Source organism: Rhineura floridana, chromosome 5 (assembly GCF_030035675.1).
Source record: "Rhineura floridana isolate rRhiFlo1 chromosome 5, rRhiFlo1.hap2, whole genome shotgun sequence".
Classification (NCBI taxonomy): Eukaryota; Metazoa; Chordata; class Lepidosauria; order Squamata; family Rhineuridae; genus Rhineura; species Rhineura floridana.
Window position 1 is genome coordinate 95677607 of NC_084484.1, and position 22006 is coordinate 95699612.

Consider the following 22006-nt stretch of genomic DNA (forward strand, 5'->3'; position numbering starts at 1 on the left):
CTACTCCCTTCACCCTCCCAGTAAACAGCAGCTACTCAGCTGTTGGGAGGTCAGGTGAGTACTGCCACCCCACCCCACTCCCTGCTACTGGGTTAGGGCCACCTAACCACTGCACTTGGTCACAGTGGCAATATGTATCAAAATGTTTTGAGAGAATGTATGCTGGAAGTGATGAAAAACAGAACTGATTCGTTTTGTTATGCACACGTGTTAGGCAGGCTGAACTTGCAAAAACTACATGTGCACCAGAGAAACACTTTACTATTCCATTAGCATTCATAACATTGAACCACTTGCAGTTCTTACTTCTGCCAAATTTTAGAACATTCAAATAGGCTTTGAGTTCTGATTCTGTTTTGCTTAGACTGCATTAGATTACCAGCATTGGAATGCTCAGCATCTGCATTCATGGGAGGTAGTTAAATGTGGACAAGAATATTTCAAATACCACAAGAAAACTGGATTGAAAAAATATCATGAAAGTAGAAAGCTAAAGGGAAGTCTCTGTGGGGAGCTTATAGATGCACCTTTTGCACTCTAGAACTTTTACAGCATTCATAGAATTTAACATTTTATTCTAATATTATAATTTTGGAATATGAGACCAGCTCATGAGAATAAAGCTTCAGAACTCTGTTATGTAAAGAAGAACACCAAATATTCAATTACTTATGTCCTTAAAGAAAAACCTCAGTATCCATTCATTTTATATAGAGACAAAGTTTCTTAACATTTGAAGAATTTGCAGACATCTGCTTTCCTGGGGATTTCTGATGGGAAAAAGACTTGCCAAAATTCAGAAAACTTGAAGTGATGAAGTCAGGATGCAAAAGGAAGAGACGATTGTACATCCTACATTTTCACAGCACATAGAGGAAAGATGCCCAGCCACTTTTTACCTTGTTGCCGTGGCTACAGCTAACTTACAAGAAAACACAGCTTCCATATGAAAAGAATCCTGCAATCCGTAGCAACATTTTCCAGATTTGAAACAAGATTCCCTTCTAGTTTGTCTTCCTAGATAAAGCTAGAAATCATAACAGAAATATGACCCAACCCAACCAGTTTCATTACTGTTAAGTATGCATCCACTAATCCAATGTGGCATGATTTTCTATGGGCTAAATCACAATATCATTTGCAACTGGGCACTGGGAGACTTGTCTGCCACAATCAGACAATAACAACAGTCTACAACTGCATATTGTTCATTGCATTTTCTTTCTCTCTACCTCTCAGCTTGAATTTTGTATCTGAGGACAAAATAGGCAATGAGGCGTAAGGAGATGAAGAAAATTCCAAGCACAATAAAGTCCAAATAAAGTTTAGCATTTTCTACATCCAGCTCTTTGAGGATATCCTCTGATTTTTTAAAATGGCAAGTATCATCTTTGTCGCAGTGGAGATCTTCTCGATCCAAACCATAGATGGAAAGAATTACTCCCTCAAATCCATATCTAGAGAGAAAAATAGTTTGCAAAGTTAAGGTCAAAGCAGAACTAAGTATATAGAGTACAAAACTAATAATAATGCAAGTAACTGAATTAATTTTTGCTTAATGGGTTGGGCCTTTTTTCATTACATTTACATCCATTAAGACCCATACACAGTACCAAAGCCAAGCTATAAAAATGATAAATACCAGGAGCTTTAATATCTATTTGTGGCTGAAGTGTTGCACAGTAGGAATAAGGTGCTGGATCTGGATGCAGTTTTGAGCCTTTGCTCATGTCGTGAAATTCACTTGAATGAATTGTAAGCTCTTACTAGCCTACTTCATGGAGCTCTTAAGAAGGTAACATGGAAAACTAACATACTCTAGAAAACAAACTCAACAGGTTCAGTAAAAGCCACCCAAGAAAAGAAAAACCTAAATAAATATTACTGCATACCACAATTAAGTGACAGTAATCTCAGTAGCAGGCCTAGGTTCCCATGTACAAACTCAAATAAATCATGTGGATGTATACGAACCCACTGAATGTGTGTCACCACAACATTGATTTTGTTTTGTTAGCAGTTGAAGACACAGCTCTTTGCCTATTTGCTGATGCTTTTTGTGATTTTACTGACCTGCAATTTGTAGATCTTGTTTTATTGCATTTTGTTTTACAGTGTGTTGGTTAATATTGTTCGTTTAATTTTGTTGTTTGTGTATTTCCTCCCTGCTTTAAATAATATATCTATATCAACATAGACATATTCCAGTTGTTAGTGACAATCGCCTTCTGGGAAGCCAATGAGGGGTCTGAATTCAGGTAAAAATGCAAGCATCTATGAAGCGGGGCCATTATGATCAGTCATGTCGGTAGCACTTCCACAACAACTAAATGAGACAGAAGGCTAAAACTTCCATTTCGTACATCGAGTATAACCTAAAGACGTGCCACCTAGCTGTGGTCACACAGGACCATGCTGGGGTGTGTGTGATGGGAACACAGGACTCTTTGGCTGAAGCCCTATATGCTATCAAGTTGATAGCATATAGATTTACATAGCATATAGATATGATCGCATATAGATATACATTTCGACTTAGGCAAATGTGGTCTCTGTAAAGTCAAACGACACAATATTTCCTTCCATCCATCCTTTTTACGAGTACATTCTTATTTCAAAAGTGCTAACACTCTGAAGAACAGGAACCAAGAGGATGCATTATAAATTGTGAAATCTTATTACAATTAGACTTGAAGGGCCAATAGACATCCTTCAGATTTACCTGACATACGAGATGTAGGACATCCACTGGAGATATGCTGGAATGGTATCAAAGCTGACAAAAAATCCTGAGAAGAGCAGAACGGGAATGGCTGTAACCGGACCTATAAACGTTGCCACCTTAAAAAAAGAAAAGAAAAAGACAGATAGAAAACAAAAGATTAAAAACAAAAGCAAAATGCAGGCCAGACTTCTGCTAAAACCGGCTAGACTGCCTGCATCATGCTTAAGCTTGGCAAGTAAACTTAAGCTACAATTGCCAAAAGGAACAGAGTGTGTAATACAGCTTACGCCAAGCTGGCAATGTTTTGAAACAGATTATTTGGATCCATACCAATCGGGTTTCAGGACTGGTCACGGAACTGAAACAGCCTTGGTCGCTCTGGTAGATGATTTGAGGAGGGCATTAGATAGGGGAGAATCCACCTTTCTTGTCCTCCTCGATCTCTCAGCGGCTTTTGATACTGTCGACCACAGTATCCTTCTGCTTCACCTGGAGGGATTGGGAATTGTGCACTGTATTACAGTGGTTCCATTCCTTTCTCTCCGACAGGTACCAACAGGTAGCGTTGGGGGAGGAGGTATCAGACCCTTGGCCTCTCAATTGTGGTGTGCCACAGGGCTCTATCCTCTCTCCCATGCTATTTAACATCTATATGAAGCCGCTGGGGGCAATCATCAGGAGATTTGGGCTGCAGTGTCATCAATATGCGGATGACACTCAGCTCTATCTCTCGTTTAAATCTTCACCAGAGTTGGCTGTGGAGACCTTGTCCAAGTGCCTGGAATCTGTGAGTGGATGGATGGGAAGGAACAAGCTGAAGTTGAACCCTGATAAGACCGAGGTACTACTTGTGGGGGACAAGAGAAGGTTGGGCAACATTGACCTGAAGTTCAACGGGGTGAGTCTACCCCTAAAGGACCAGGTCCGCAGCCTTGGGGTTGTGCTTGATTCCAGGCTGTCCATGGAGGCTCAGATTTCGGCAGTGAGCCGGGCAGCCTGGTACCAACTACACCTCATACGAAGGCTGCAACCCTACCTTCCTGTTCACCAGCTCCCACTAGTGGTACACGCCCTGGTCACCTCTCGTTTGGACTACTGTAATGCGCTCTACGTGGGGTTACCCTTGAAAACGGTCCGGAAATTACAACTGATACAAAATGCGGCGGCTCGACTACTTACGAATAGTCGCCGCCGAGATCACATCACACCAGTGTTGTTCGACCTACACTGGCTACCAGTTGTTTTCCGAGCCCAATTCAAGGTGTTGGTATTGACCTTTAAATCCCTACACGGTTTTGGCCCAGTTTATCTCACGGAGCGCCTTCAACGCCACCAATTATGCCGCCTGACAAGATCGGCCACACAGGGCCTTCTCTCAATCCCGCCAACAAAAACAGCCAGATTGGTGGGTACTAGAGAGAGGGCATTCTCAGTGGCGGCCCCCACTCTTTGGAACTCCCTCCCACAAGATCTCTGGCACGCCTCTTCCCTAAATGTGTTTCGGAAAGCCTTAAAGACCTGGCTCTTTCAGCAGGCCTTTGGGGTATCCGGGGAGGGTTAATTGTTATAATTGTAATGCCTCCTGCCCAGTTTTAATATTGTTGCTGCAGATGTATTGTTTTTATATTGTATTATTGTATTTTATCAATTGTATTTTAACAATTTTGTAAGTCGCCTAGAGTGGCCATCGGCCAGATAGGCGACGAAGAAATTAAATTTATTATTATTATTATTATTATTATTATTATTGGACTACATCTCCCATCAGCCCCACTAGCATGGGGCTGATGGGAGTTGTAGTCAAAAAATATCTGGAGGGCACCAGATATAATATTGTAATATCACAAAGAAACCAAGAGCCAAGACCTGGAGTGAAGTGGATGCTGCCCCAATCAGAAGCCCCAGTGACTGAGCCACAAGTGACGTCATTGTCCCCAGCGCTGCAAACAGGACAAATCGGAGCGCATTGGAGGGTTGTGCTGTCATCCAGTATACAATGCTGCAGTACACTACAGGAAACATAATCTGCAAAGAGACAAACACATTTCAGGGAATATGATGTCATTTGTGTCAAAAGAGAATAAAGACGTTATATAATCTACATAGCTTTGTATCAGCTCTTTCTGATATAGCTGTTGGCTGGTATCCTTCCTTCTTACATTCAGTGATGCAACACATTGGAAGAGGGATATACTGTTTTCTACATCTCCTCATGTGTGTCATACCTTGCCTACTGGTTTAGAAACTGAACCTCTGTGCACCAGCATCTTTCTGATGCGTATTAGACATTTTTTGAAATTAACTTTCTTCCTTTTCCAAAATACATTACATGGACCTCTAGGGAGTTGCAGAATCTCTGTGTATGCTCTATGACACACACCCCTCCTGGACTGCTCCAAGGGTGTTCCTGTCGGCAGAAACCAGGTCACCTACTGTCACAGGTAGGTGTATTTGTTCCCTCTGCAATGTTGCCCTAACATGGAACCATTTTTTCATATAAGAGTGAAAGGCAGCCATTAATTTATATGGGAGAAACAACAGAGTGCATTCAGGGTTAGGGTTAGGGCCCTGTTCATATCTGGACTCTTGCTTATACTTTCAATCCTGCCACAGCTTCCTAGCTATATGAAATTGACAGCAAAGTTCTTCATAGCAGTGGGGCTATACTATAATTAAGGGTTTGGGGGATGAAGGACAAGTTTATTCCCTCTTAACTGTGTCCCAGCCACAGCCGGTCTCTTTGGTCCCACAAAATTCATGAGAGGCACCAGAAACTGGGCCACCTACACAGTTCCACCCCCTCATCTGCATATCTCAGTCCTAAGTTCCATTTCTTGATGCAATTCTAACAATGGAATCCAACAATAGAATGGCTTTCAGGAGTGTAATAAAGAAAGTAAGTTGGCATCTGATTATTATAGATACAGATAATACAGATCTGCCTTACCCTACTTGGTGCCTTCCAGAGGTTTTGGACAACTACTCCCATCAGCCCAAGCAAGCACCGCCAATGGTCGGGGATGATGGGAGTTGTAATCCAATGACTTCTGGAGGGCACCAGGTTAAGTAAGTCTGACACAGAGGGATCCATGCCAGTGCATATTTTCTCACTATTTTAACACACATCAGAAAAATGCATTTCAGAAGTGCCATTATCTATGTTGTTGTCCTACAAAATTACAGTGTGCAATGCAGAATGACATTTACCTGAAAAGGGACATCAGCCATAGTTTTAGCCAAGTAGTAGGCCTTCAGACTGTACCAGTAATTTAGGTGCTCTCTAAGAAATACCCCCATCTCCAGAGGAACTATGTTGAACAATAAAAAATAAACAAACAAACTGATTGCAATTGTAGATTATAACATTACTATTCAAATATGACCTCTGGGTGTTAGGGGAGGTGTTTATGCTTGTACTCAGCAAACTGGAGCAGGTAAGAAGAAGAGCTCCCCAGTTCCCATTCATGTAGCAGAAATAGGTTTAATCTAGATTAGGTTCAGGTGCATCTAAGAAACACTGTTCCATACAGAGTCTGCAAAGATAAGATGGCTGGACTTTCCTGGGTCAGTTCGCTCTGCTTATTTAAGGCCACAATGTTCTGTTTCACACAAATTCATCGCTAGTTTTTCTGTAATGGGATGGGGGGTTATTAGTGGAATCACAGCATGCAGGAAGAGCAACTTTATCCCTTCCCTCTCCAGCTTGTTCTGCTGTGATCAGAACAAAACATTGCCCCTCCCTCATATGTGGCTACCAAGTTCGCCAGTGGGAACTTTTTTCTAATTCTCACAGCAATGGTTTGTGTGTGTGTGTGTGTGTGTCAGAGAGAGAGATGGGGGGTTGGGGGCATTTTCATCCTGTAATTAATTAAAATAAAGAGAAATCTTCTGCAATTAAAAAAAAATGGAGACACAGCTACATGCTGCATATTAAGTGTATGATGCAGCTTGGCCCTTGGTTACTAGACATGGATGGTCCCACTTGGCCTATACCTAAGCTGTTGTTCAAATTTGAATCCAAACCCAGAAAGGCTGCTGATCTGTCTGGGAATGAATAGGCCTTTCTGTATCCTCTATTGAAGGTTTGCATCTTGTAAGGGCTAGATATCTCTATGTAGATCGGGGGGGGGGAAGGAATCTGTTTGGGCTGGTGGGCCAGATCCAATTGTGGTGTTCATTTTTCAGTCACTGGACATCATGTGATATTAAGTCAATCTGGCCCTGGCCAAATCGCCTTTGGCACTAAATTTAAATGGCTCTGAAGGCAAGCCATGCTTGAAATGAACCATCAGGAGCACACTTTAAGACTCCTGCTTGCTCCTTTGCAGTCACACCTTTACCTGTTCCTCACCTAACCACATATGATATCAGGTGAGTGACAGCTGCCTAATTTGGCCCATAGGTCAGAGGTTCCTCATCCATGACCTAGATGCACTCCGGACCTCTGCTGTTCCAGCCTTTCCATATCTGCTGCTGCTTCTTCCACATAGGATTTGTTTTGCTGGGGGATATTCTGGTCATCCCTGTATCCCTTCTATAGGAAAATCAGGATCCTATATATCTACCAACTAATCTACCTACGTATATATTCATATATCTATATCTATCAATCTGTGTATGATCCCCAACAACAGGTGCGTGGGATTCTGTTATATGAACCAATAATCCTTCAGATAGCCTATCAAGTTACTAGCAGCAGGCACTGAAAACACAGAATCAGAAAAGGCAGATAGGTGGTTTACTTCTGAGTCACACCTACTGGTGGGACCTGCATAAAGACAATATTCTATTCTAGGATTTAAAAAAACCATGACATTAATGACCATTAATTAATATCAAATACATATTCTAAGGATGGAAGCCAAGTCAGCTGAAGTCACTGGAAGAATTCTCATAGATTTTAACAAACACACACCCCTGCGAGTTAGCATGTCCCAGAAATGTTTGCGTCCTCTAAAATGTCTCCTTTGTAGATTATAGAAGAGTATCACCATGACTCACATGTAAGGACTGTTGGCATGAGGGCAGCAAACATAAGAAACAACATGGAAAAGAAGAGGAAGCCGGAGTTGCTCAGGACTTTTTTAGCTTCATTTCCTATGCCTAAATACAGCAATCCTATGAGGAGTCCAATGCCAATGTGTGATGTGATCCGTAGATGTGTCAGGACCTGGCAGGAAGGCAAATGTGTATTTGTGTTAAGAACATTTTGACCTAGCAAGTACTACAACTTATCTGTATTTGCACTGTGTTTATTTATAAAAGTATTTCTATGTTGCGGCATCATGAAATTTCAGAGCGGTTTACAATGTTAAAACATAAAACTCCATTTAAAAATAAAAAAACAGATAATCATTAAGGCGAGTGGCTAATCAAAATAAAAATTAAACAGTTGCAAAGGCCTGTCAGCATAAAAACATCTTCAAGAGACCGACTGAAAGTCAGAAGCAAGGATGCCTGCAAAATCTCTGCTGGAAGAGGGTTCCAGAGCATGGGACTGGTGACACCAAATGGCTGATTTCTAGTTGAGGCCAGTTGCGCCTCTATGACATAGGGGACAGCTGACAGTGCTCCTTTGTGATCAGACTGGGATATAAAGACTCAGGCAGTCATTAAGGTATCCTGGACCCAAGTTGTTCAGGGCTTAGTATTATCAACACAAGAACCTTGAACCTGGCCCAGCAGCATATGGGCAACCAGTGCAGATGTTTAAGCCGAGGAGTCACATGCTGTCAGCCATTTGTCCCCATCAGCTGGAGCTTCCAGACCAGACAAAGGGCAGCCCCACATAGAGCAAATTACAGTAATCAATTCCTGAGGTTATCAGTGCATGGACTATAGTAGCGAAGTTGTCTAGATATGGCCATAGCTGGTGTACCAGACAAAGCTGGTAAAAGGCACTCTTAGCCAAAAAGGTCACTTGGGCCTCTAAAGGCAAAGATGTATCCATCAGTACCTGCAAGCTGCATACCTGCTCTTTTAGAGGGTGCACTATCGCCTGGAACAGCCAACTGGCCTATCTTCCAAACATGGGAATTACCTACCCACAAAGACTTTATCTTCCCAACTCAAATTCACTTTTATTGGCCCTCATCCAGTCCAGCACTGCATTAAGGCACCAGTTCATGGCTTGCACAGCCTCTCCCAATTCAGATGTTCTGGAGAAACATCTCCAGAATGCCACCATGATCCAAAATTCCTAATGACTGCTCCCATCAGCTACATATAGATGTTAAATAACTTTGGTACAAAATGGTGCCCTGCAGAACCCCATAGCACAAGTGTCAAGGGTTGAAGAGCACTCCTCCATTGTTACTCTCTGGACTTGACCACGCAGGTAGGAATGGAACCACTGCAGTACAGTGCCTCCGATACCCATCTGTTCAGTCAATCCAGGAGAATACCATGGTCAACAGTATCAAAAGCTTCTGAAAAATCAAACAAGAATAACAAGGTTGTTCTCCCCCTGCTTTTCTTCCGATACAGTTGCACTTGCAGTTGCTCTGCCACCACCCTCTCTACCACCTTACCCTCAAAAGGGGTACTGACAATTAGACAGTACTTATTACACACTGTTGTATAACAAACTCTCTCTCTGTATTCCACATCAGCATTCTTCAAGCTGGTGCCCTCCATATGTAGTTTTGGAATACAACTCCCATTAGCCTTAGTCTTCTGTAGTTGCCGTTCAAAACATGTGGAGGGTACCAGCTTGGTGAAGTCTGCTCTATATAAAACATTTTTTGAATGAGATGCTAAGAATTGAATATTTGTGATGTTTATACAGCTTCCTAGATTTGCTGCGACCAATTAAATGGACCACTGGAAAAATACAAGTCTTCCTCCTCTGCAATCTCCGGTGTGACTGACAATAATAAGCCAGCCACAATGTTATTTTTTTAGTTGCATCACTGTGTTAAAGGCAGGCATCCATGCCAGATCAATTGTACATACAGCGACAAAGAAGATATGGGTGGCAACCATCCTCACAAATGATCTTGAAGGTCATTTTCAAGATCACACATCATTGCATGGTTCAGGTTAGCCATTAGACTAAGTCTGGTAAAAGTGTCACAGCTCTGAAAAAAATGAACTCATCTGGATATACAGCAGGGCTGGATTAAGCTGAGGAGGGCCCCTAGGCTGATTGGTGTTTGGGGCCCCCTATCCCCATGCTTCATCTACCTTTCCATTGTTTTTTGTGGCATGCGCAGGTTTGTCATCAATCAAGATGGCGGCTGAGGTTTCCCTAAGGAGCTGAAGCCTCTGCCGCCATCTTTGTTGATGGCAGCAATGCGCATGTGTAGCACACATGCGTGCCATCAGCCAAGATGGCAGCAGAGGCTTCAGCCCCTTAAGGAAACCTTGCCCGCCATCTTTATTGATGGCAAATCTGCACGCTGCAAATAAACAACGGAAAGGTAGGTAAAGCTGGGGGATAGCGGCCCACGGATGCTTCTGTGGATTGCAGAAGGAGAGCGGAGAGCCCCCTGTAGCTCCAGAGGCCCTTGGGCCAGTGCCTCATGGGCCCCCAAGAGCTCCAGGCCCCTAGGCTTCAGCCTACTAAGCCTAATGGATAATCCGGCCCTGATATACAGTACAGCAAACTGATGGTAAGGAACTATGCTACCAGACATATCTTATTAGTAGAAGTCTGTCTTTGACAGGTGAAGTGCTATGAGGACTTGAGTGACAAACACACCAGAAACCATGGCCAAAACATGTTTTTGAAATGATGTATCATTTTAACCATCCCACACAACTATTTCACTTTTTGTTAGCCAACTCTGTCACTTTATGTACAATACATAAGGTGCATTAATCTGGCATGGGTGCATGCTTTTAACATGTCAATACCAGTGCAATACAATATAAGTAAAATAACAATGTGGCTGGCCTGCTGTTGGGGGGGGGGGTACAGCTGTGTTTTCTTATTTATAGTCATCACTTTGTAGGTATCAATGCAATTTCAACATTCCATGCATCAAACAACAGGAAGTAGGGTTTTTTAAGCATTAAAAGCAGCCTTACCGAATCTCTCATTATGGTGAGAAATGTTCTTTTAAATAGAATACAGAACTGAGTAAGGCAGCTGGCTGAGAAACTATGACAGCCTTCCGTGGATGAGGAATCCTGAAGAAATTGATAAACAAAAGAATGAAGTTAAATGTAGTGCTTGGGGCAGCCATTATAGTTTTGGAGAAAATAACCTAAGAAGAACCCTGCTGGATCAAATGAAGAGTTCATTTCGTCTTGCATCCTGTTTCCAGTAGTACTCAGTCATATGCTTCTAGCAGGAGTTAAAGGCTCTTTGCCCTTTGGCCCCTCCCAGCAAACCATATTTAGAGATACGCTGCCTCTGAACTTGAAGGTTCCATTTAGCTAGCATCACCACTGATGGATTTGTCACCCATGAATGTGTCTAATCCCTTTAAAGCCATCAAACTGAGTGCCCATCGCAAATCTTGCTGGAGTGAACCCCAGAAATTAATGATGGGTTGTGCTAAGAAGTGCTTTCTGTCTGGAACCTCAGTTTACCTTCAGTCTCGGATGAGAAGGATGAATGTTAAGCACTAGCAAAGCATTCCTGAATAAAATGCTTCACATGAACTCAACATTTTAAATTTCACTTTTAAAACTCAGTTCAGATAGATTTTTTTTAAAAAAATAGCTCAAATGAGACTTGTTGATTCATTATAATATACAAATGCCAAATATCAGCTTGCCAAACTGAAAACTCTTAGACTTTGTTAGAATATTGGGGGAGGGGGAATAGGAGAATATAAATTTGAATGTTTTCAAACAAATTCAGCTTAGGAGAATTTGCAAAAGAAGTTTGCTTATACGTCTTGCCTGTATTCTGTATAAAACATTAACAATGAAGAGTTCCATGTGGGCTTCTGGTCTGTATAACCTGTTTATTTCAGTGGCACCAATAGTCATGCAGAACTGTCATGATTTCTGGTTGATGTCAGTGGCATTGCCCCTAAAGAAGCTGTTTGGAGGGTGACAGCGGGCTTGATCACCTTTCTTCAACCACTTTCTCATTTCAGTAACAATTTTTATCTGAATTACCTCTTCAGATGGTCTGTGCCACAGGAAGGGGTTAAGTTCACTTTCTCCCCCAGAGTCTCTCTTGAAATCTGCATCACACATTCCCTCGCGGACTGCCCTTACTAGACGACTATTCTGGTCTCCATACTCACCAGAGGCAACCTCCATCACTAAACAGAACAGAAGAGAATTATTTAATCCATCTTCATGTGAACTGTTCACGGAAGAGGCAGATGCATGAAATTTTCTTCTCACCTGGGAGGTATATTCATAAGTGGGTTGAGAAATAAACAGTGGGCCCAGAAGTGCAAAAGGAAGCAGTAACTATCTCCACACACCATGTATTTGAAGAAATGGGCTCTAGACAACAAATCCTTATGCTACAGTACTCATGATTATTTCAGATTATGCTCTACCCTACTGGAACTTTGTGGATGGTAAATTATGTTCCTTGTGTGCCTTTACTAGTTATGTAGCAGATTTTGTTTTGCAAATTCAGCTTCTCTAAATCATTGCGTATGCCTAACTTTTAACGTCTAAGAATGTATTAATGAAGCCTTGCCTACCACTAGAGGGTGTAAGTTAACAAGAAAGAGGCATCATTTTATAACCAACATATATAAAAAGAAATTTCAGTTTCAATCTAAAGAGCTTGCGGGGGGGGGGGGGGAGCAAACAAGCACTACTGAGAAGAGAAACACCTCCAGTTTGCTCACCAAAATCTGCCGGATTGTGGTACGTTGGGCAATTTAAACCCAAATCTCTCAAGTAGGGGACTAGGTTTAGCACTTTCCCACGGTAAATGCACTGCCCTTGGCTCAAGACATAGAGCTGAAAGAAAGAAAAAACAACAGGAATACTCAAGACTGCCTGCAGAATTACGCATGTGCATGTAACTCTATTCAATAAACTGCTATCTAATTAGGGGGGAAAGTAGCAAGATTGCTTGTCAAGGTTTGCAATCAGGACATTGCAACACGGTTAAATCTGCAGAATGATGGTTTGCTTATCAGGAAGCAATGTGACGTCTCAGGAGTAAGTGGTTCCAGGACTAAGGCCTTAACTTCTGGAAAACACTTGAACTGTTTTTATCTACTAAACTCTCTCTTTAAACACATCATAGCATAAAACAGGCTGAACGTGAAACTATCAAAAGATAGGTAAGTGGGTGGCTAAGTAGCAAAGCATTTCTGTGATTCTCACTCTTCACTTGCTTTTGACTTAGGCTGCAATCCAGTACACACTTACCTGGGAGTAAGTCCCACTGAACCCAATGAAGGTTACTTCTGAGTAGACACATATTGGATTGCAGCCATAGTGACTCACTGTATATCAGGCATTCTTAAGGCTCTGGATTAAAGTAAATTTAAATCAGTCCTAAACACTAGCATACTATATGTCCTGCTAACCACATTTTTCTATAACAAATACCTCGAACCCTGTTCATATCTGGACTCTTGCTTATACTTTCAATCCTGCCACAGCTTCCTAGCTATATGAAATTGACAGCAAAGTTCTTCATAGCTAAAAGGCCTGCGAGCTGTATGTTTGACTTGACTTTGCTAGCTGAGGCTTTTAAAAGCTGTGTGGTCCAACTCTCTCATATTCCATGCCGGTACAATAAAATACGTTGAGGAATTTTTATCTGAAACTACCTGAACATCAAAATGGTTTTAATGTAGAAGGCTTACACTGGACTGATTCAGATGTATAAAATGTTTTCCATGAAAAGTGTCCTATATGTCCCCAAAACACATTTGCTTATTTTAAACTTATTTTTATGATATACGGAATGTGTTGCTTTTTTCCCCTCCCTTCATTTTTTTTAAAGAAAAAGGAGCTTCAGGAGTGCCCAGTTTAGGATGGGGGTGCCTAACACATCCCTCATGCCCTGTGCTGCTTTTCCCTCTGTGGCATTCCAAAATATGTATTTATTACAACGAGAAAACTGACTGGAGTTGCTGATTTAAAGTGGAGAAGCAGCAAGCAAGAGGTGGGTTGATCCTTCTCCCAGGGTTCTGCTCTAAGCCGCCCCTCCAGCCAAAGGAGTTCAGTTACACTGGGATTTATTTGCACACATCAGCAGATAGTGTTTAATTAGGCTCTCAAGAGAACATATGGCCCAGCCCCAGCTGCAGCCTCTTGGAAGCAATTTTTATTATTGTGAAGACTGAAAGATGTGCTGCCATGATATGAAATTCACTTTCAGGAACTCTGCATGAATGTATCCCTGGGAAATCATCAAGATCCATCCTTCAGAAACAACTCTTCCTATCAGAACCAGTCTGTTGACTACTCTAGGACATGCAAGGTTTCCATAAAAAAGGGGATTTTGATATGCAGACATTTTCAAACAAGCAGTTCCCCAAAGCGTCTTCTGAGGTAGCAACCACAACACATGGCTAGTGGATCATAAGATGTGCAACCTGCTCTAGCTTAAGATGAACAGTAGGGCTCTGTCCCTCAAGTACACTGTCTGCAGAGTTAAACTGGCTTTTAAGTCCAGTTCAGTACAGAAGAGCTGTACATCAGTGGTAGAGCACCTTCTGGGCATACAGAAGATCCCAGGTTCAAATCCCAACATCTCCAGGTAAGACTGGGAATGTTCCTTCTCTGAAACCCTGGAGAGTCACTACCAGTTGGCAGAGACAACAGTGAGCTTGATGGGCAAACTGAGCTTCCTTTTTTTCTATGATTGAGACTACTCCTAATATCTAGGCTTTCTTTTCTTTGAAGATTTAAAGAACTCCAAAGCCCTATGCAAGTATTCAGTGTTGCATGATGGATGAGGGGGGATCTCTTAATTTCAGTTCTCTCAGTTTCTCATTTTTTCCAATCATAAATTCAATTCTCCACATTTCTGCAGCAATCTCAGCTTAAAAAAATCTCATGAAAATTCTTCAGCATGTTAGTGCGAATTTATCCTACTAAACACATTTCTGTATGCAATTTTGACTAATGTACACATTTTTGCAAGGAATTTCTTCTAATATAATGCATTTTTGTATGGTATTTTTCACTCATATATTCATTTCAAGCTCACTTTCCCCTAATATATGCCTTTTAAAAAACATTGCGTGGTTGGCGAACTACATTGCAAAATTCGGATAAGTGAAAATTTCGAAGGGTGGCTGTGTTGCAGCTCTCATCTTGTTTCAGAAAGTGTGCATGTGATAGATCTGGCTTTAAATGCGAAATGAATTGCATTTTTCCTCCATCCCTCACAGCTTGAGATTTGGAGCACATGAGGGGAAAGCAGGGATGTACTTACTAGCCTTGCCTTCCCCTTTGCATCCCCATTGCTTGGCTCTACCACTCTTCATGCATTCAGGAGTTAAAGTCAGCAGCGGGGAGCTTGCTGTACTTGTGTGGATTCCCTGTGTGATTTAGAAGAACCTTGGTCATGCAGGGTTCTAAATGATACGATCCACACAAATACAGGAGGCTCCCCACTGTAGACCTCCTCTGATGCAAGGGTGTCAGGGCTGGACATATAATGGAAGGGATGGAGCAAGCAAGCACATCCTCATAATCAGAGCTTGGAAAAGTTACTTTTTTGAACTACAACTCCCATCAGCCCAATCCAGTTGCCGTGCTGGCTGGGGCTGATGGGAGTTGTAGTTCAAAAAAGTAACTTTTCCAAGCTCTGCTCATAATCCCCCTCATCACATCTAAGGCTGCATATATTTAAAGCACATGGCTTCCTCCCCAAAATCCTGGTAACTGCAATTTGTCAAGGGTGCTGGGAATTGTAGCTACACCTCCAAGGATCCTTTAATGGAAGAAATGTGCTTTAAATATATAGTGTGTACTCAGCCTTACTGAAAATGTTGTAATGTTATACGACCTATTCCTGTAAAGCTTTCTGAAAAATATCTTTCCATCCTCATTTCTTCATTCGTTATCTCCCAAAGAAAGGGATGCCTGCCAATTTGCAGAGAGGAAAGAAATTCAGAGAAGCTTAAAACACACTGAGCATTTTAGAACAGGAAGCTTATGTAGGAAGGAAGAGAGAGAGAAAGAGAGACTCTTGACTATAAAGTGTGACATAAGCTAAGCATTTTATGTGTAAATTACAATGATTCAATTTCAAATTAAGTATTATGGTTTAGGAAAGATGATGCAACTGCAAGTGCAATATTTATACATCCTTGTATGGCAAAAAGAAATCAAAGTAAGCACCTGATCAAACAGCTCAAAGAGTTTCGCACTGGGCTGATGTATAGTGCAGATGATCGATCGACCACCCTGCACTAAAGCCTTCATCAGGGATACAACTTGAAAGCAGGATGCACTGTCCAAACCACTAAGAAAAAAAACAGTTTGTCAGGCTTGTTTTTTTTTTTAAACACTCATGTTCATAATAGGCCCTTACATCTAAATGAATGGGAGCTCTGTAATCCTACTGGGGCAAGAGACATTTCCAGTGAGCTGTGCCCACCACCACCATTGGCTCTCTCTGATTTTTCACATTTTAGTCTGTCATTTACAAGGCTGCTCTTAACATGCTCCATTATGCTAGAAGGATTTATATTCTCTGAAGCACCTTTCTCTCCTCCTTTTAGCTCTTTTACACCTTATAACTGTAACCAATAATATATATTCTATTTTTTGTAAGGATAGAGTACCTTATGTGTCTCAGTACATTTATGGTTGTTTGTTATTATTATTATTAGATTTATATCCTGCCCTTCCTCCCAGCAGGAGCCCACTCTAGGTTCCAGTTCCATAAACTCAGGACAAATGCTGCTCTCTGGACCAGGGCATTTGAGAGCAATGGCATCTATATTAGAACACTCATGCAAATTTTCCTCACTGTACGAAAATTTTGAGTGTGGTGATGAAAGAAAGATCTCAGAGTATCAAGCAATATATGTGACATACTTGAGGTGGAGGTGCCACTGGCTACTGCTGCCATAAATCAACACCAGGTAAAGGATTATATTATATTATTATATTATTGCATGAAGGGGCAAGCCACATACAAATAGGGCTGTGCCTCCCGCCTTTCCCCTGATGACACATATTGCTCTTGACTGGTCTTGACAAAGGCAGGGGGTGCCTTTGTGCATAATCTTGCAAATTGGCATTGTTTTTTGTTTTTATTTTGCAGTTCCCGCCATTTGTCCACAGTTATTTACCTTCACTGGGCTTCCCCTAGGACCCTCAAGAATATTTTGGCAATTTAAAATCTATTTAAGTCTTTTGGGGGTTTCCACACATCCCCTCCCCTGGAGCATCACATTCTTGGCTCTGCATTGCAACGTGGGTGTGCTATTAATAGCATTGCTTGGAAGTTGCCTTTGATGTATCAGCAGCTGAAGATTAAGAATACTTCTTGAGTGCTGCTGAAGGCATCACAGCGGGAGAAACAATGGAGCCAACTATCAGCAGTCAGCATAACTGGAACTGATGAAGTCAGCATCACATGTTGCAAGGTACTGGTGAGCAAATGAAATGCATTTGGGGGTGTTTTGGTAGAGCAAGTATAAGTGGAATTAAATAACTAAAACATAGAACAAAATAAAAACAGAGAGTTTTGGGGGGAATCAATGAAGGAAGGGACCTCACCTTTGGGTGAAAAGGGAAGAATAAGAATGAATGATAACCAGTTGGAAATAAAATAAAGGTAGAATAAATAAATGAAGGGAAGGAACTGACTTTGGATGAAATATGAAATAATAAGGAATAATAATCTGCTATATGTATTCAGGATGATATTCAATGCTAGTCCCACTCAAAGTATTATTTATTTATTGCATTTGTATACCGCCCCATAGCCGAAGCTCTCTGGCCAGTTTACAACAATTAAAAACATTAAAAACAAATATACAAATTTAAAAACACATTTTTAAAAAGCAATTTAAAAACACATGCTAAAATGCCTGGGAGAAGAGGAAAGTCTTGACCTGGCGCCGAAAAGATAACAGTGTTGGTGCCAGGTGCACCTTGTCAGAGAGATCATTCCATGATTTGGGGGCCACCACTGATAAGGCCCTCTCCCTTGTTGCCAGACTCCCAGCTTCCCTCCGAGTAGGCACCTGGAGGAGAGCCTTGGATGTTGACTGCAGTGTACGGGTGGGTTCGTGTCGGGAGAGGCGTTCCATCACGTATTGTGGTCCTAAGCCGTGTAAGGCTTTATAGGTTAAACCAGCACCTTGAATCGAGGTCGGAAACATACAGGCAGCCAATGCAAGAGGGCCAGAATTGGTTTTATATGTTCGAATCGTCTGGTCCCTGTTACCAATCTAGCCGCTGCATTTTGCACAAGCTGCAGTATACCCATTACAGTTAATAGACATGACTAACTTAGGTTCATTAACTTAAGGTCTACTCTGAGTAGGACTAAGTTGAACCACAACCCTTAGTATTTAATTTGGTTTGGAAACTGCAGCTGGTGCAAAATGCAGCAGTGCAACTACTCACTAGGGCAAGATATCAGCAACACATTATCCTGCTGCTGAATGAATTGCACTGGCTGCCCATTAGCTACCAGGCCATGTTCAAGGTTCTGGTTTTGGTGTACAAAGCCCTATGCAGCTTGGGACCAGGATACCTGAAAGACTGTCTTATCCCTTATATACTCAGTCAATCACTGCGCTCTGCAGGTGAGAGCCTCCTACACATACCATCTTATCAGAAGGTCTGTTCTGCACAACATAGGAAATGGACCTTTAGTGTAGTGGCATCTACTCTTTGGAATTCCCTCCCCTTAAATATTAGACAGGCGCCATCTCTTATCTTTTCAGTGCCTACAGAAGACCTTCCTCTTTCAACAAGCCTTTTAAGTAGAGACCTTATCCCAGTTTGCATCTATGTTGGATTTCCTTTTGAAGATGTTTTTCAGGATTTTTTTTTATAAAAAAGATGTTTTAAAAATGTTTTATTTAAAAAATGTTTTAAAGATGTTTTTAGTGTTTTGTTCTTTGTCTGCTGTCCTGCACTCCTTCTGGAAGGAAAGGTGGGATAGAAATTTAATAAATAATAATAATTTCAAAAGGTATTCATTTTTTCTGCCTCAGCTGCACCTATGATGCCATGTGGCCCTGGAAGGGAGGGCCATGGTTCAACACAGCCCTACAGTGCATGTAAGAATAACAATATCTTCATTTGGGAACACAAATTACCTGGTAGGTTCATCAAAAAACATAACTGGCGGGTTGTTCACCAGCTCCAAAGCAATAGCAAGACGCTTTCTTTGTCCCCCTGACAGACTTCCAGTTCTAGTATTGGCACATGACAGCAACCCCAGAGCTGTCAAGATCTCTTTTACCTGGAATGAGGAACAACACAGTATTCCAAACAGTTTCTGCAGGCACTGTTCATATTCAACTCTGTACAACAGGGGTGGAGAGCCTCCAGCTTGCGAGCCAAATTAGGCCCACCAGGCCTTCCAAGAAGGCTGTTTTCCAAAAACCATACTTACCTGTCCCACACATGATATGGAGGCATTCAAGAGGCAGCTGGACAGCCATCTGTCAGGAATGCTTTGATTTGGACTCCTGCACAGAGCAGGGGGTTGGACTTGATGGCCTTATAGGCCCCTTCCAACTCTATTATTCTATGATTCTGTGATATCATATGTGATGGCAAATGTGGGGCAGGTAGAGACATGGATGGATTGGCTGCACATAGAGCAGATCCCTGCAGAAAGCAGGTTTGATCCCCCCACATCCATTCGCTGATGTGTGGAGAGTTCAGTCCTGCACTCATCTGTCAAAGATGGCCCACAGAATGAGGGGGAGGAGATAAAGATTTGGCTCGCTGAGTCAGAAAGGTTCCTTATTTTTGCTGTACAACATAAATGTTAGGCCCCAAGATTGGGGACTTTACCATATTCTGGGGTGATTTTACCCACCTTGGAGAGGAAGAATACTTTCTGTCTAGGAAGCAGAACACAGATAAATAGCTCCTATTTTAAAGCCGGGATGGGAAGCCTCAGGCCTTGGGGCAAAATGTTTTCCCCACTAGTCTTATCCAGATTCTGCCATGCCTCTCCCCCACCATGACCATGCCTCTCTCCCTCAGGCCACACTCCTCACTGACCTTGCTCTGTGCCCTCCTCTAATGATTTTACCTGGCCACAATGTCTCTTTGAGACAATACCTTTTGCTTGCCTGGTAGAGGATCAAGAGTGGTATGTGTTTGGCCACACCGACCACCAGTGTGTAGCTCTTGGAAGTTTGCCCATAAGGGAATGAGGCCTTTGGGCTGAAAGACGTCCTCCACCCATTCTCAAGAGTTAACTTTTTGATAAAATTGACTTTGTTTTTCACTGCACTTTTTCCTCATTATCCTCTTTCCCCAGGTTGACTTAGGGTACAATCCAATATGCATTTACGCCAGGCTGAGGGTAGTTGGATGTGGCAGATCTTCAGCTGAGTCCTGGCTCAGCTGGGCTACATTAGTATAAGTCCTTCAGCCTGCCTCAGCCTAGAGCTGTGTAAGTGAAGCCCAAAGAGGGGCATTCCAGGATCGTGTTGGGGGAAGGGCTGAGGTGAGGGGACTTAGGCCACATCCAACTCGCGTTCAGAGCACTCCTATATGTCCCAATCCAGGAAAAAGTTATGCCAGGAAAAAGGTCAGTTTAAGAAAATAAATATAATAGAAGTCAATGGAGAGGGCTGACTCCCTAGTAGGGTTATTTTGGAGAACGGGCTTTTACTTTCTGGTCTGTGCACACTCCTGGCTGAGCCAGCATTCAGCCAACTGAGAGGCTCCTGAAAGGCAATTGGATGCGACAGAACTTTACACTGGCTTCTTTGTGCTAGTACCACTTATGCCAGCTTCCTTCAAGTTGGGATTGCTTTGCCCTTCTTAAATGAGATGGGGGAGAATCACTTAAGGTGGCAATTCTATCCTGAACTTCCTTTCCTAACTTCCTTTGGGGTGCACTGTTAAACTCCAATTTTATCAAAAAGGTCCCCTTGAAATCACTCTTTTTAAAAAAAAAAAGAGACCTTTTATCAATCCAATGCTTTTAACTCATTATTTATTATTGTGCTGATACACTTTCTGCAGCAATGAATGGCTTTTTAATCACATACATCAAATAAACATTTACGTCATCTATTGAAGATCAAAAGTTAAGTTGCAAATCTAGTCTAAGATTACAACATCCAATTGTTAAATGAAGCATCCCTATAATTGACTGAACATTTCTGTGAGTACTTTAAGCATATTTTTCTTTCCTCTTTTATTCTTGTATTTAGTAACCTTAACCTATCAACTGCTGATTCCATAAATAATATGTACACAAGCATCTGGAAGTCCTTTTAAATAAGCATGTCTTTAATCTGGCAAAAACAAAATGTACAAAAATCCTATTCTTATCTTCTAAATGCATTTATTTCTCATATATTGAGTGCAGTACCAATATTTCCTCCTTTCTTGTACCGATTTTTAGCTTGATCTTACATTTTTATTCCATCTGTGTCATATCTATTTCATGAATACATACCATTTCCCTCCTGCCTTCATCTTTTTCTTGAAGTTTCAGATGAGCAGATACCTGAAATATTAGGATGACTATGATCAGTTAGGAACATTCATCTCTGAGGACACAGTTATGCTCTGAAGCTACACTATCATCAGATTTCCTCTAAAATGGAATTTGAAACATATGTGGAGGGTCTTCAAAATAGGAGTCATCTCAGAAATTTGTAGTACAAATTTGTACTATTACATTACATTTTCAAAACTTTTTTTAAAAAAAACCAACAAAGCAATAACACACTACAAAAATACCCCTTACTAATCCCTGGCTCCTAAACGCCCAATGTATCTGATTGGCATGCTCAGAAGAGGCAAGTGGCACAGCCCGCCCTTACTTGAGTATTATTGAAGATCAGTTTGATGAGAAAGGAGAACAAATTATATACACCTCCCATCAACCATGTTCATCCTTTCAGATTGTGATTGGGCCAGCTTCACTCGCTATGTAAAGATAAGGTGCTTACTCATGTAAACTTCTAACATGAACCCATCATATTTAAATGTGGGGTGAAATTCATATTTTTACTCAGTAGGAGATCTCTGCAATTTCCCTGTCTTTCTGAGAACCAGGAAGATTCAGAGTTCTGATCTTTCTCTTTTTTGAGTCAATGAATAACTTTCATAACACACAATGACCAAATAATGCACAAGTATCTGGACATAAGAACGTAAGAAGAGTCTGCTGGATCCTGCATCCAGCATCCTGTTCTCACATAGATGCCTATGGGAAGC

General features: G+C 41.7%; 1 protein-coding gene across 3 annotated transcripts in view; it reads right to left on the reverse strand.

The window, feature by feature from the left end:
* Positions 1-554: 554 nt before the first annotated feature.
* The window catches only part of ABCG1 (ATP binding cassette subfamily G member 1), a 71006-nt gene continuing 49554 nt past the window's right edge, over positions 555-22006 (reverse strand). For all 3 annotated transcript variants that reach the window (XM_061627566.1, XM_061627569.1, XM_061627568.1), the window contains exons 5-15: positions 21240-21290; positions 18907-19052; positions 15962-16085; positions 12496-12610; positions 11801-11949; positions 10757-10858; positions 7727-7895; positions 5933-6033; positions 4592-4750; positions 2723-2841; positions 555-1457 (exon numbers count right to left, since the gene is read on the reverse strand). In XM_061627566.1, coding sequence (XP_061483550.1) covers positions 1229-1457; positions 2723-2841; positions 4592-4750; positions 5933-6033; positions 7727-7895; positions 10757-10858; positions 11801-11949; positions 12496-12610; positions 15962-16085; positions 18907-19052; positions 21240-21290 — 1464 coding nt within the window. In that variant the 3' untranslated portion in view covers positions 555-1228. The remainder of the gene's footprint in view (positions 1458-2722; positions 2842-4591; positions 4751-5932; positions 6034-7726; positions 7896-10756; positions 10859-11800; positions 11950-12495; positions 12611-15961; positions 16086-18906; positions 19053-21239; positions 21291-22006) is intronic.